General features: G+C 38.3%; 1 protein-coding gene and 1 long non-coding RNA gene across 2 annotated transcripts in view; one reads left to right on the plus strand and one right to left on the minus strand.

Moving 5' to 3' along the window:
• chrna1 (cholinergic receptor, nicotinic, alpha 1 (muscle)) overlaps positions 1-8,410 on the minus strand; it is a 13,979-nt gene extending 5,569 nt beyond the window's left edge. Inside the window, exons 1-2 of the mRNA XM_018693796.2 lie at positions 8,141-8,410; positions 2,327-2,469 (exon numbers count right to left, since the gene is read on the minus strand). Coding sequence (XP_018549312.1) covers positions 2,327-2,469; positions 8,141-8,195 — 198 coding nt within the window. The 5' untranslated portion in view covers positions 8,196-8,410. The remainder of the gene's footprint in view (positions 1-2,326; positions 2,470-8,140) is intronic.
• LOC108895170 (uncharacterized) lies at positions 8-16,431 on the plus strand. Its single transcript, XR_001962915.2, has 3 exons — positions 8-361; positions 518-695; positions 15,298-16,431. It is a non-coding gene; the product is annotated as an uncharacterized LOC108895170 (long non-coding RNA).
• The last annotated feature ends 472 nt before the right edge of the window (positions 16,432-16,903 follow it).

The following is a 16,903-nucleotide window of genomic DNA, read 5'->3' on the forward strand; positions in this document are numbered from 1 at the left end:
ATACAAGAATGCTTGTAATCATCCATTTTATGTTTCTAATCTCTCTGAATCATTTTAATTATTTGAGAAATAATGATAAAAAGCCTAACATGTTCACCTCCATTTCAGCTTCACGTCAAAACGACTGCGCGCGCGCAGGCGCCCTTTGTTCCCAAACTTTAAATATTAACCGTCGAGCAAACGCGAATTTGACATTGGACGATTAAAGTTATTTTTCCTGTGTTTGGTTGCCTCAGAGAACAATAAACTAGCTTTAATTGTTTTGAAATAAAAATAAAGTGAGAACGTTTTCCACACAAGACGACGTCTTTGGAGATGGACACCGCTGCCGTGGCGTCCAAACTTGTCGGTAACATCAGAGGTTTGTTCAAACTTTTGTCGGAAATGGCTTATGATACTAATGATAACGGTAGCTATTGTTACTATTAGAACGAATGATTAGTAGTTCCGCCAGCAGCAGCAGCAGTTAAGTTTTTTAAGATAACACTGTTAATGGTTGTAAATTGTTGTCCACTAGCCACGGCCATTGGGAATGCTGGATACTGCGACCCGGAGAGAGAAGAGAAGAGGACTTTTACAGCTTTTAAAATGGAGTAAGTGTCTTCGACGGACTGCCAAGAATGAATGTCAACCCTGATCATCATCTCTACAGATTGGTGTTGCTAGCCAGAGGCGCAGAAGGAGAGCTACGAACAGTAAGAGCGACTAAATCTTATTTGCACTCTGCTTCTGTTGTGCTGCTTGTGTTTTGAGGCCGCCGTGCCATCACTGAACCTGTATACTACATGTTGTGACCCTCGGCCTGTAAAGTTGTTCTCATTAAGGGAGTGCGGCTGGATTTATGTGAGCAATAGCGTTGGTCTGTAGAGAGTGCCTCAACCAACCACATTGCTGATTGTTTTACATCATTTTGGCTGCCATGCCATCACATGGTGTACGTGGTTGTGACTTTGTATTTGACACATTCATGGAACGAAATCTTGTTTCTTGAGTCTATTGCACATTAAGGAAATAGGAAGAAATACCTGAGGTATTTTAGGCCAACCTGACAAGGTTGTCAGACCTGCCTTGTTTATTTCAGTACCAAGGACAGTGGCATAGATTTACTTTTTGTGATCCAGTGGTTGCTGTGACTTCTTTTACTGGAGAGCAGCTTAGGGTTAGGGTTAGAGTGCAGAAGGAGAGCTGCAAACAGTAAGAGCAACTAATTTTTACTTGCATTCTGTTTGTGCTTAGAGTAACTGCCCTGCCATGATTGAACCTGTATACTTGTGACCCCCAGCATGTTAAGTTGGGGCTTAACCTTAAGGTCACAGTCTGTTGTCGTTTAGGTCACTGTCATCTTGTTGCACTGTGTTCTTACTAAGGGAGTGTGGCTGGATTAATCTGAGAGCCTTGGTCTTTACAGTATGCCTGTACCACATTACTGATTGTTTTGCATTATTCTGGCTGCCATGCCATCACATGGTGTCTGTATGCGACACACTCACCGAACTAAACCTTGTTTCTTGAGTTTATTGCAGATAAGGTAATTTGGAAGAAATGCTAGAGGTGTTATAAAATGTTTTCTTCCGTTATGTCACATCACTTGCCTAATGCATTAATGTCATCCTTTCTCTATTGACTAACAAGGTTGTGTGACCTGCCTTATGATCCATTGGTTGCTGTGACTTATTCTCTTATCAGCAGGACTGCTTCCTTATATTTGTAATTATGTGTTTGCCACTTCAGGATTGTTGCCAGGTTTCCCAAACACGCTATCCTAATCTAAAAAATAACAACGGCCGCAGCATGGTGTGGAAGGCCCCTTTTGCAAAACGTTGAATATCTTGTCTATAGCTGCATTAACTAAATACCCTGCCATGTAGTAGAATGAGAACATTTTTAAGTTTGCAAATTATGACAAATTGTATTTAAAATTGTACAGTAAACACATTTCATGGGATGAAAGTGCTACAGTATTTTACTAAAACAGCAGAAATTATATGGTTTATGAAAACTACTGCAGCAAAAGTAAGAGTCATAGCCCTCTCCAGTTCACTGATGGTCTTGACTATGCTTTGTTCACCAGGAGTTCACAAAGGGAAGGGAAAAATGTTATAGTATATTTCCAAAAAATACACAGACAAGAAAGAACTGCTGTCTTACAGTAATGGTAGATTTTTTTCTTTATGTAAAAACAGACTCAATTTCTGTTTTGTTTCTTCACAAACAAAATGCTAAAGTATTTGGAGAAAGCCTGAGAGCTTCAACTGCAAAATATAATGTCATACTTCTTAAATCAAGTAAATCTTTGCTTGCCTTTAAGTCTCTCCCTGTCACTTACCACACTGATAAGCTGTATTAGCTGCAGTCCCACTGTGACTACTACGGCTTCACTGAAGTGGTTAACGGGACGGACCACTTTGTTGTAACCAGTAAACAGGGTTTTCACCAGACGAGTCTCATCTTCTGAGCAGAATACTGGGCCTTGGACAAACAGACAAAAAAAAAAACAAAACAAAAAACAGTCACACTGTCAGCCTTTTTTTTATTACACAGTCTTTGCTTGATGCACAGCACAGTAAAGTCAGAGATCAATCAGACTGAATGATTGATAAGGACAGGAAAATACTGACTTGGGGGCTGTGGAGTTGATGGTGAGGAAGAATTGAACTTATAAATCCTCAGTAATGTACATATTTATTCTGTACACAAATTCTGCTACAGACATTCATTACAAATTTTATTTTGGGCTGAGGTACACAGTGAGTATGACATGTTGCCATATACCCAGCTGACGCCAGTGTCCCCACAAATTTTTCACAACGGAAGTGAAATCACAGCTGAAGCAAGAGGGAAGCCAACAGACTGCATTTGCCAGCAACCTGAAACCCTTCACTGTGACCGGGGGAGGGAGGAGGGGGGAGAGAATATGAACAGGAAGAGAGAAAGACAGGAAGAGAGAGCAATTATCAGTTGAGAGAGGCAGGGACAGGCAAATGCAGACAGAGAGAAACAGCAACACCCGTCAGATGACTGGCATTCCATTCTGGTGAAAAGCCTCTGCACTGTATGTCCCATGAGCTGTCTAAGTACTGCGATCAAGTCTGTTTCTGTATAAGTCCTTGGAGTGAACCTAATCTGAGTGCTAAGAGGGTGTTTGGGAAAACCAGCTCTGGCCAGTTCACTTGACATTAAGTATGGATCAGTTAGAGTTCAGAATAGTTAACCTGCATTTAACACCTCCTCATACAAAATGTGTTTCCAGCTCACAGACTTACAGTTTTTTTTTAAGCTATGCCTTTAACACCCTATAAATTATGAGACATGCACCATGAACATGTACCACAGCCCACTATAGCCTAGACCAGCTTCACATTGGTTGGTTTCTGATGACTGAGATTTTTGGGTAGCTTCAATGATAAAGAAAATAACTAATTAAGTAGTTTATTAATTACATTTTTTGCTCTTTACCTCTACAGGCTGTTAGGAGGCATTGTATTGACTGCTCCATTGAACCACAAATCTGGCATTACAGCTGTTTCTTCAAATTCATCTGGAACGCACAACATTGGGTTGTTGATTAGATTCTGGCAGTTTTACAGTCTTTCTTTACACTGCTGAAGTTGGTGGTGTCTGGATGTTTATGACAATGGCACAATAACATGAAATCCACCACAATTTAGTTGTGCTAATTCCAGTTAAAACAAAGGCTATGCTGTAGAACTGGATTTTGCCCTTTTGACTCTGGGAACAACAGATTATGATGTCTGTTCATTACATCATCATCACCTATAACTTCAGACTAGATGTTTGGATTCTAACAGACTAGATGTTGGCAGTAGTCAAAACCTCACGCTGCTTTCCCATGGTAAACTGATGAGTACTTTTTGACCCAAAAAGGTTTTGAATCAACATGGCCTTTAATTTTTCATCATTCTGGTTGCAGGAGCTCAGCATGTGTGAACATAACATTTGTGAATCTAATACTATACTAATATTGTTATACTAATATTTGATTCTTAAAAAGCTCTGCCATTATATATTGCCAGATATAAATGTTCTTCACATTAACATATTTGGCATACATCCCTCAAAATTGGTTATTTAAGAATTTATGACTACAATTTACAAAGACATATCTAAAATTAGTCTGTACCAGCTAATAGTATATGCATAATATTAGGCTTTAAGTATTGTAAAAATTGTAATGTCCATATCTCATGTCTGGCAGCACAAATGTGATTTGGATGTTTCTTTTTCTGGTCCAAGTGTAGGCACTATTACTGTAGACGTATGTACTTCATACAACAAGTGGGAGTGGACTGCGGCATTTCCTTTGTTCATGTAGTCACACATACAGTCACACAGTTTTGTTATAGTATGACCCAGCAGATTAGCATAGTGCTACTTGCCAGGTTGTGACCCAAGTTACATCCTTTGCATGTTATTTCTGGAATCTGCTGGTGATCCACACGCCTCAACTGAGCAGACAAGGATCTTGTTTCATTTAGCCAGCAAGATCAGAGGACACACACTCATAGGCAGTTTGTTTTTGGATTTGGGATCTTTCTCGAAGATCAGGATAAGGAGTGTATTAGCGTCGCAGATGCTGATGTTCATTTCCTTGGCCGTCTGCCATTGTCTCTGTGTGTTGCTGGCTGCCTGCCCCCTGTCTGTTGTCCTGCTAGCATGCTTTGATCTGGCCACATACAAAAATAGAAGGGAAGCAGGACAGAAGAGCCACTTGGAGCTGTCTATCATTGCCCACTCTCAACTCCATATGATTCTGAACTACCACTGCCTCTGCTCAGGCTTTTTCCATTTTCTGCCACTTTCTAGTTGAAAAGTAACAAAAGTGTGGATGTGGAGGTTATTTTGAACTGCATTTGAGTCCATAATGAAATAGAGGAGACAAGGCAAGCTTTTGACCAAATGTCACTGGTTTCAGTCAAATGATTCAAGGCTGGGAAAACACTGTTGAATCAGTGTTATTCTTACAATGCATTAGATCAGGGCTTTGTAGGAAAAAATAGAGGTACCCGCTTACTCTCAAATTGCTTGCAATTGCTATCTGCTTCCAGAGGATGGGCATGAATTGTTGGATTCAGTCAAATGTAGCTGAATAGGTACGGTTGGCAGTAGATAGTGTCTGTGATGACAGCCACACTCCTTACTCAAAACACAAAATATCGCTGCATTGAATTCTTGTCCATTAAGGCTATCATCATTGAAATAAATGCTCCTTCTCGATGAAAGTAATCTGTATTGCATAAAATGTAAACATTGGTGCAAAATAACAAGCCAAGATGAGTAATTAGTTAATTCCAGACAAGGGCATTTAATCATAGTCATAGTTTTGTGTGCTAATGATGTGGTCATATTACCAGCACTGACACTGGGATGGTATCACGTGATTTACAAGTAACAACTACGCTAACAAGATGTGGGAATAGTCAATTGTCGGGAATAATTTACAAATTTGAGAAGATGACCCCAGAAAGTGTCAGATATGCCAAAGGAAACTTTCATATCATAAATTTGCAAAATTCAGCTTGGCAAATCACCTGAGAACTGAAAGACACACTGAGCCATCTTGCAGCAGCCAAGATGCTCTTTTTCCTATTACAGCTGATGTTGGTGTGATCTGCATGCAAACCAAGTATAATGTTAAAGTCCGGTTCCTCATCTGTCTCGGCCCTGAAGCTTCCATTAATCACAGATAATTCTCACTGAAGCCCCAAAAATGTTATTTGGGCAGCTCTCTAAAAACAACTTAAATGAAATACATCTTAATGTAGGTTATTTTAACATGCTTTGATTTGGTCCCTTCTGGCCCTTCCAGAGCTGCGAATTCAGCCATCAAATATAACACCCTTTCTTAGCAGCCGTTTATTATTTCTTGTCTGTGAATCACTTTAAATGGCCACATCTGTATGAGAGAGTGATTTCATATTTACACAGTACAGTAACTTAATAAACATAATGATGATTATTATAAACCACTAGTCACTGTTTTTATAGGATCATGTATACATTTGCCATGTTACTTTATAGTCCTTCATAGGAAAATAGGCAGTCTGGATGCAATTGCTGTGGTGTTTTCAGAACAATGAAGATGAGGAAGATACCAAACAATTAATTTATGCTACTCATACATTTGATGGTATGACAGGCCACAGTATGGTTTACTGTACAGTTACATCATCTGAGGATCTTGATTTATTTAACCTGAGACAAAACAATCATGTTTTGAGGCTGGAATAATCTCTTTGATATACTGATGTACAAGCTTCAGCTAGTAAATATTTTTCAAGTGAACTCGTAGCATCTGGGAATCAAGCCCCTCAAATGATTTACTGAGCAACATTTTTATTGCACATCTGCAGTGATGCAGATAATGTCCAACTGGTGGGTTACAGGCTGCATCCATTCATCCTGACACACCACCTCTATCTGGCCATCACATCAATTTGTTATCACTGTGTTTCATAAAATTTGCCAGGACTCAGATCACTGAATTAGAGAGGATTAATAAAAGTAATTGCTTTTGAAATTAATGGACTGATAATTTCTCTGCTGCAGACAATGAATGCTTGATATTGACAGAACTAAGAGATAAACACTGTTTCAGTACACGATAGTCTAAAATCAGGTATGCTGCCATGATGAATTGACCATTTAAATGAAAACTACATAATAAAGCATTGACTAGAGCAGTTTCAAAGCTTTCTATTAAGACTTGGTCAACACTCTCTGCTAGCCATTTGAGTTTTAAGTGGAGTGAGTGGGGAGTTCATTCTGTTCATTCCAACTCTGTGCTGATCCACAGTAACACTTGCTCTTGTGATCAATACAGAGGACAGTGGGCTAGGCTAAAATCTCCTGTTTCTTCTGCCTAATGTCTTCTATAGTTAATCTTAAATCATATATTCTTTTTGAGATACTGACAAAATGCTTCATGACAGGTAGAAGTGGATCATGTAATTTGTGAAGTAGATGTTTTCAGTAATTGAAGTCATGGTCTCTTCATTTGGTTTTCACTGCTTAACAGATAAACCAGTCACATTATGTCATAATTACTGTCTTCCTTTCAAAGTCTGTAAAATACACGGGTATGAGTGTTTAATTAATGTGTAGTGTATTAATATGTAGGGATAACTGAATGAGGATAAGTAGACCATGCACTTCATGGGCAAAACATTTGCCTAAATGATATAGATAATCATTAAAAAGATGATTTAGGTCAAACATAGAAATATGTAACACTTAAAATCTGTATATTTGAGATATACAGATTTAATAAGAGCTCTACATTTAGGGGAAGCAGGGCAGGCTTAGTTGTTAGACTGCTCAGTATGTGAAAGGACACAGGTTTAATTCTGCCAAGAGGCAGTGTGTGCATCAACAAACAAGTGTCCTTTATAAGTGTCCTTGAACAAAGACACTAATCCATACTTGCTCAGTGGTTATAAATCACTCTTGAGGAGAACATCAGCTACAGTAAATGCCTTAAATATAAATGCAGTAAGGAATGCTGAGCCTCTTCTTTTAGGGTACCTGAAGGACAAATGCACATTCGTTTCTGGAGGTGCTTTACACAGAATGCAACAGGCTGGATATCATATAGAAAGTTTTGGCTGGGTGACGATACTGTACACAGTTAAGAATCACCAAAGATACAAATTATGAATCCTATGTGAGTGTGTAATGTAGCTTTTTTTTGCTTGCCAGGCCATGTGTCAGGAAACTGTCTCCTGTTTCTGAGCATGGTCACTTGACACATTTAAATCCACAGAGATCATGAATTTATTAACACACAAAATACCTTAATCAAATATATAGATGGTTGTCATAAAAGGACAGTATAGGAGGTTGTTCTAAATGATTGGTGAGGCTTAATTTACACCCTCTTTGACAGCTTAAAAACATATTTTTGGGCTGTACTTAGTATTATCATTCAAAGAGCTTTGGTCCCAGGGGACAAACCTTCAGTTTTTTTCTTTACTGAGAAGTTTTGAGGATCTGCACTGCTATAGCAAATCCAAAACATAACCAAGAAAACTGAAATCTCTCTCTCTCTCTCTCTCTCTCTCTCTCACACACACACACACACACACACACTCACACACATACATACACACACAGGAAAACTTACCGGCAAATGCACTGAGAATCCATGCCAGCAAGATCTTGATCTTAGGAAGGTTCATATCTCCACTAGACCTTTGTAAAAACAACCCTGAAATTTACATCTGTTTAATAATGTTGTTAGCAAGTTAGCAGGTCACCAGCAAACCTATAAACAAACTTTACTCAGAAGCAGACATATGCACTAAAGCCATAGCAGTCACTTTGGAGTCAAAGTGAGTAGTGGGAAGGTGGATTGGCCAGTATGTGAACTCTGAGCTCTGGTTTCTCATGGCAAACTCCATTCCACCTCCCCCACCCAACAACATCCCAACCTCTCAGCACGCTTCAAGGCACGAGAGACAGGTGGGAGTGTGTGTGTGTGTGTGTGTGTGTGTGTGTGTGTGTATGTGTATGTGTGTGAGGGGGTGTGGGTGCATGTGTGTGGGTACATGTGGGCCTTGAAAATTCATAAATCAACACTGTCATCATTTCTCATACATGTGGAAGTTTTCCTTTTGGGACTGACTCAAGTATAGCGTCTTATATCTCTGAGATAGAGAGGCAGGGGGGCGGTAAGAGGCATAAAGAAAGACAGTGCACGGGACAGGATGAAAAGACAAAACAGATGGACAGATAGGCAGTGTATAGGAGAATGGGAGACAGACAGAGACAGGGAGGCGGACAGGATGACAGCTGAGAACGGCCACTGATGGAATGAGAAACATGTCCACACATGCTACCCTGTAACACACACACACACACACACACACTCACACACTCACACACACACACAGAGTACCCACCACCTTACCAGCATGCATGCCATGACAGGAAACTCATCAGTGAGTCAGACTGAACAACTGACCAGTTACAAATGTTACAAAGAAAACAAAGGTTTAAGGTTTTACTCTGTATTAAGGTGCCATCTTGTGTAGTTAAACAATTACTCTGATCACCAATCACTTGATCTAGACAATTTACCCCAACTAAATGATTTACATTTAATGTTGCATATAAAAGCATTATAGCTGTCGGTGTCTTCATGCAGTAAAAATTCACTTGCTGCACGTGCTTATGTTTAGTTCTCACATAAATTTGGGCTTTTGTGGCTTGTAATGCACGTTCGTCAGCATTTTTATATTTTATATCGATTGATTGATGGATTGGTTAATCAAAAGAGTAATCGAGAGATTAATAGTGAATTTTTTGGTTGATCCAGTCAAAAAAAAAAGAAAAAAAAGAAACTTTAAACAGGACCTCCCACATGTTTATAACCAGGTCAAGGTTGTTATGTTGCTTTTCAACTACTGGATGGCAGGAAGAAGTTTAGGAAACTCAGCCCAGAACAAAAGCTCAGAGCAGCAAATCAGGAACAAATATGACAAATTAGGCCTTCGGGTATGTTTTCTTGTCAGATTAATAGCGTGAAACTAATTGGATCCAATATTTATAAAACCTCTAAGATAGAGACTGCACATGGTTAACAGCTAAGGCATTTCAGTGGGAGCAGCATATATTTTTATATTTTAACTGCATTCAAATCAAACTGGAAATGTACTTCTTTCTCTTCCCCAAGACAGCTTGTCACAAGCAATATTCCCCCTAATTGTTCATGTGTCTGAGCATACACACAAACTCCCTTAGAATTCCTTGGACCACTGTGAGCAACATCAGATGTGCACACTGTCGCACACTGTAATTTTATGCACTACATAGTTTTGCTGTGCGCAGAGAAAGCGGGAGCAGTGCGCGATTTTGCTGCGCGCAACTTAGAGGGAACATTGGTCACAAGCCACCATGGGAAATAGTTATGTAATTAGTTTCCTCTCAAAGCCTGAACTGGAATGGACTAGAGAGTAGATTATTGCTTACTTTGGTATTAGGCCATTATCTTCATTGCTTTGCAGCTGCTATGGACAGTATTTTATGGTGATATTCTTCAGAGAGTTGCACGCGAAGGTAAAAACTAGACTGTGTAACATTGTCATTATTAACCTTTGAACTTTATGACAAGAGTTTTGATGACTTATAAACTTGGCATAGATTAACTTTTCTGCCCCAGATCTGTCAAACTTCCTCTGTTTCTTTCTTCTTGACTTGACTTGATCTCAATATACTGTATAGGGATGCACTGATACCACATTTTTTCAATCCAATTACACATACCAGTACTTACATTTGAGTACTTGCCAATATCGCGTACCAATATGAGTACTTATTAATGCCATTACAGTTCGTACATTTACTTGAAAACATATTTTATTTTCATAAGATATTGTTTGATTCCCTGGCTGTAAGAAATTGTTGTAATTGACCCTAACCCTAACCCTCTTTGAACTCGGCATTGTGTTGGTTTTTTAGATGTTTTATCAGATTGCTTGTGTTGAAAGTACTTGCTTTTGTCCTTCCTCTTGACAACTTTGCAGAGCACAATTTGCAGTCTGCTTTACTTTTGTTACCATCATCCACTTTGAAATGCCTCCATACCGTCGACATTGCTCCTCCTTGCTCTCAGTTAGCACCTGACCGCCCGAGTACAGGAACAGGGTATCGGACAGATACCCGATGCTGGTATTGGTATCAGTGCATCCCTAATACTGTAGCTCTGAATCTTTCTGCAGGCCATACAAACAGCACATTTTCACCATGTGGTGATATAGATGTCGAGCTAATCTTTTCTTTTTTAGTTGTTGAGACTTTTTCTTACCAGTGTGTCCCTTACTCCTTATTAGGTTTCAACTTTTGACTCACAAGAATCAAAGATTATATTTTGTGATGTAATTAGCTCATGGTAAATTACTCAGTTAAAGCAAGTATTTGAATAAATACACACCTGAATTGAATCAACTGCTGTATCCACTAGATGGCAGCACAAGACTAAGAAACCATAGGACAGAGCAAAGGGCTTGATGACATTATGGTCTACATAAGAGTGGATGTGTAAATATAGTTGTGTGTGTTTGTGTGTGTGCGCGCGCTCAGTCTGTTTCAGTGTATTGTGTCTGATGTCTTGCACTCTATGGTATACTTCTCCCTGCCAGTCTGTACATTTCCCACCAACTGTTTATTTTTCTCCTCTTCTCTCTCTCTCTCTACCTTTGTGTGTGTCTGTCCGTCACGCTCTTCTCATGAGCCTGTTCTTGTTTTCCCTCCAGTCTCTCTGTCTCTGTTTCTGTTCAGGAGACACAGACATGCACACAGTGAGTTTCATTTTTTGCTCTTTTCTCACTCATACTTGGGGTGAAAATTGAGACTGAATTTTCAAGGAAATATGAAAGAGCACTTTGAGGCGAGTAATTTAAGCCACCTGTCAGTGTCTTATAGAGACCTCATATTTCAGAATTTAAGGGCATTCAAAAATACCATTATTTCCATTTACACAAACCCCAGGTTTGTTTGTGCATCTGTAACATGTTGAAAATAAACCAGTGCACTAAGGCTTGTCAAGACCTTACATTAGAGAAGTTATAATGGAGGAGAACCACTGATAACACATATAACACATATCCTGCCCCTCCCCTTAAACAGATAGTTGTCTGCTGAATCATGAAACATATCAAGCCAGTTGTGTTGTTGCACCGACACGTCCACACACGTCCACACACTATCAACACTAAAACTTGTGTCGCGCATCAACTTAATATAATACAATATTATTTAAACATCAGACATAAACTCTTGCATTTATTCAAGGGCTCTGGTGGGAAGAGCTGATGGCATCACATCACAGCACTCTGGATTGAACCATAAAAAAGGCTGGTGTCATGAAACCTTGCGCATGTGTATTAGAAATATAATGTGTTTTAAACCTAACTTTTTAGGTAGTATTTATCAGATTTAACTGGTGATTCTATAACAGCAGGTTTTATGTCCCAGTGTCCCTTGAAAGCAAAGTTATTAGATAGGAGCCTAGTCCTGTTAGCCTGAAATAACTGCCTGAGGATGTTGCCAAGATGGCTGCCGAGTGGTGAGACTTGCCTAGAAGGACTTTACCTAAACGCTCATGTGACAGCAAACGACAGGAACAAATACCAGACAGCTTTGGTGACTGAAGTGATTTTAGACAATATGCAGTTACAGCTCTGAAAGAACTAGTCTGTGGTGCGTTCTTGATGAGTGGGGCTTTGGAGGTAAAGTTAGTGCATCTGTACACTACACTGCAAAAAACATGACTTGACATGACAGCATATTATTTTGGTTTGGGTGGAGGTCACATGTTAACGATGACATCACGACTAAACAACTTAAATTGGCTGGATTAATCAACTTCAAAAAGTAATCAAAATGCACATCCCTAATAAAAAGCCATTTTTCTGATGGAGAAGGACACAATTTGTTATGCAGCAGGAGGCTTCATGAAAAATATTGAATCTGAGAATCAGACACAGACACGGTGCTCTAATTGGCAAAGACAAATTTTTAAGTTGGTGGGAAAAGAAGCTGCAAAGTTAGCAAGTATTAGTGTATCACAGGGGATTAATTTACTTTTGCTGTTAGAGGAAGTTGTCAGGCTGGTTAATGTACATCCTGTAAGGCTCAAAACAAGCTGTTCTATGAGGATGACATGCACATTCAAAAGCAGGTTAAAGAAAATGTATTCTTTTAAATGTATTCTTTATATATACACCACATATAGACAAGGTGTGTGCAGTTCCAATGATGAACTGGTGCTTTGACTGGAGAGCAAAATGGCAAGGAATAAGGGGATTTAATTTTGGTTTTTGGTTGTTGTTCTCTGCTTTACTGAAATCTTTCAATGCATATTCACAAATTTCAAAAACGGGAATGTCGGCTACAAATGCTTAAAAGCAATATTAAAGCTATTCTTTTAAATGCAACCCCACTTAGGATGAAGGCACTCTTCAGTGAGTAGAATATGGCGATGTAAGCCTTTGCTAGTCTGAACTGACATTTATCCTTTATAAGTGCAGCTAACTGTCAAAGAAAAGGAGCGGCCAAAGTAAATGAAGGATTTTATTTGGGCTGCACACAATTCTTTGAATGTTATACACTAGAATAAAACTATTATATTGTAACAAAAAATGTAATGTCTCTAATATGACTATTTGTCATCATCAATTTGTAACAACTGAAACAAGAGTTTTTCAAACTATTCTTAGTTATTATAGGTTGTGATTGTTTCTATGTTTTGGCTATGATTCTGTTTTTTGGCTAGGTACTGTATTTACACTTGAAGCTATAGTGTAGGCCAATTTCAGGACTGGACCTGATTTGTAATTTGTTTGTTGGGGTCATATATTGGAGGGATTTATTGTTAAATGTATAATTTTCTTGAACAGAGGTGTTGATGTTCCTAAAGCTGTTGAATGGACCCAGACTGGAACACTGGAGTAGAGGTAGATATAATAGGTCACTCATGTAAGATGCTTGGAGACAAGCTCTGAATGCTCTTAGATTAGAGGGAGGGAGCAGACTTCACCAGCTGGCTGAAAGATGTCTGGTGCAGAGCTCACATTCCAGTGGTTGGAATCTGAAAAGGCAAAACAGAAATATGTTTAACATATGTTGGGTGAAAATTCTCTCAGTTTGAGGAATCTGATGTTGATGATTAAAGGAATGTGTATCAGCCTCTTCAGTCAGGTTGTCGTTGATCACTTATCTTTGGTCACTGAAGCAATTGATTATTGCACGGAAAGGGAAAGTTAGTAACAGACAAAGTAAAGAGAGAGAGGAAAAAAAGGAGGGACTGCCTTCAGTGTGAGGCATAGTCACATTTTGAATGAAATCTATATTAAGTGCTTTTGTAAAAGGCCTTTCTTGTAAGATATCATCAGAAGAATTACAAGAATCCTTCCTTACTAGGAACAAAAAATCAATTTCATGTTGTGGTCTTTGTAAAGGTGGCTTTGTGTAGCAGATGTTTTTGTGTCATACCAATGCTACCCTAAAAGGATAGTTATAAAAACAGGAAAACATGTGGATGTCTTCTTGAGTGTTGAATGAAAGGATGGAAATTGTGTACTTTTTTAACACACCACATTATGTTATGTCACATGCTCCTACCTACAGAGATGTCAAATTACACAGAGTAGTATCTATGAAGTCATGAGAAATCTAAAGCAAATAAAGTCCTGCTGAAGGACAATTCAGCAGGGTGGCATCTTGGCAGGAGCAAATTGTGGGCAGCAGGGAGGGAAATGGGAAGAGAAAGACTACTGATGATTTGGAGACTGTTGTTATTAAAAGCAGCAAGCTTTTGTGTTTAAGTAAAACTTTTTGGACCACTTACTTATCTCTGTAGGAGAGAATTTGCCTGTCATGATCACTGAAGTATTACATTTATGTCTACAAAATTCAGACTCTGCCAAGAAAGGATTTATTCAGATCATATGTACTCCTGGCATGAAAGTACTCCTGTTAACATTTGTATTTATTCTTTGGCATTAATTATTACAAATGTGTCTGAACTGCTTCCAGAGGTTTCCTGCCTGGTTTATTGGATAAGGCACATACCAAACCACATGTTCCTGGCTTTGAACTGTCCAGGGATAATAATGTCACCTTCTCCATCACAAATATATAAATTCAAATAAGGTGCGACCAGTTTGGTGCTAAATCTTGAACAGAACTGGGACCTCTGGCATGACAAACCATCTCTTGACTGACTGCTTTGTCAGGTTAGGCCACAGTCCTTTCTCACAAAGTAGATACTGAACACAGGTTGGCTATTACTAGATTATAATATATTCACTGAATATTGTTTATTTTTGGCTGGCAGATGTCTTTTAAATTATATATTAATATATATTTTATATAATATATTGTATAACATTTTTCCATATTTTCTTCTTGCTTCAATGTGACAGGGGTATCAGAGTATTTGCAGGCGTGCAATCATACATTCCATGTAATGTTTGTTGAAAAGTTGTCAACTGCAAAAAGGCCAAATAATAATTTCTTTCTCTGACTTGGGTGCATATATATCTTAATTTCTGCAGAGCTGAAATCCATCCAGTTGCAACATTGTCATGAGGTTTGATCTATTATGAACTTGAGAATGTTTGTTGTTGTTACGTGTTTGCATTCTAGGACTGTGAACAAAATCAACTTTGTTGGAAACAAGTTTAGTAAATCAGCTCTCTGACTCCTCGCCACTGACTGCAGCACAGAATGAAGTGACATACCCCTAACTTCCTGTCCTCCTTCTCTTCTCCTTTGTAGGTTTGGGGAGGTGATTCTCTCAAGTAGCCTGTCTGCAAGTCTGACCTGCTCTTCTGTTTAAATGACAGTATTTAAGAGAAGGGAATTCCAATGTAAATGTCCCCTTGAACTAGCCCCAGGTGAGAGACTTAGTTTAAGTCCCCAAATGATAAAAGTCCTAGTATATTTTAATTAGCCTGGATTCTTTGTTGAGGTACTATATTTACTTGCATTAAGCCAGTGTAAGATGAGAGCACTGATTTGTTTTTAATTTACCTACATTTGTTAAGGTTTGGTCCCTGAAGGACAGGTAACCCAGGTAATATGATTGGGTCCAAAGGAGAACATCAACATTTACCTGATTTGGTGATAAAAACATGAAAAGGTTTATGTTTTTAAAAAAAGTTTTTGTTCAAAAAAGTTTCATTGAATTGCTTTGTGTAATTGGGTTTGTTAAGGTTCAAAGTCTGTGTAAATTGAAGGGAAATGGCATGTAAACATAAGTCACACAAACTGACAAGTATTATGTGGATGTTTTTGTCAGTGTTTTTAGCAGTTGGAAAAGTAGAATTTATTTCCTTGTGACTTAGAATGAGTTGAGTCACTTTGAGTGGCAATCCCACACAGAATTATCACCCAACAGTTTTAATTTTAGATCTGTCTCACTGTTCTGTGATGTTAAATGTTAATGTTATTCAGAGCAGGAGGCAGCTGTTGTCTACTTTTTAGTGCAGAATGGCAATGTTGACAAAGTTAGTAACAAGCTGCTGACAAACATCTAGCTTTTATAAGAGGCAGATATTTTCCTCTGAAGTTAGTTGAGACCAGAATAAAAGGAGAGTGAATATTTGATGCACATCCATCAGGTAGACACAACCAACAGGAAGTCCAGCAGAATGATAATTTCACATCAGCTGGTTGTGTAAAATGTTGGATAATGTGTTGGCCAAAACAATGTATTATGGCAATTATATACACATCACAGGTGTATTGTTTCCTGTTGCTGTGTAGTTCTTTCCCCAAATGTCTGCCAAAAAAAAGAAAGAGAAAGAAAGAAAAAAAAGACAAAAAACAAAACAAAAACAAAAAAGTAAAAAAAACAAAACAAAACAAAACAAACCAAAAAAAAGTGGAACATGTGACAAAAGTAGTCAGTTCGGACAGTTAAATTATTTTCATTATATTATATCCTCTGTCTGTTCTAGATCACATACCACATCCCAGTTCACTTGAAAAAGAGTGGAAATTAAATTTTCTTATAAAGTAGAGGAATATATAATTTAGAGTTATATATATATATATATATATATATACACTACTGATATATGCAAGGTGTAAAACTGCCTGATGCAAAAATAAATACTCAACTTTAATTCTCAACATGACAAGTGCATTAAAAGTTTCAAAGTGACTGGGAGACAAAGAGAGAGACAAAGAGAGAAAGTGGTATCCCATATGCTATTTGTCAGCCACTTTTGTTCACTTGCTTTTCTAACCTTTATTCTCACCTTTAAAACACAAATGTAAAATTTGCCAGTGCACATAAAGTTAACAAATAAATGAGATAAAACTTTATTTCTTGTCTGTCCCTCTTTATCTCTCTCTGTTTCTCATATTTACACACACA

Source organism: Lates calcarifer, linkage group LG16_LG22 (genome assembly GCF_001640805.2).
Source record: "Lates calcarifer isolate ASB-BC8 linkage group LG16_LG22, TLL_Latcal_v3, whole genome shotgun sequence".
Taxonomy (NCBI): Eukaryota; Metazoa; Chordata; class Actinopteri; family Centropomidae; genus Lates; species Lates calcarifer.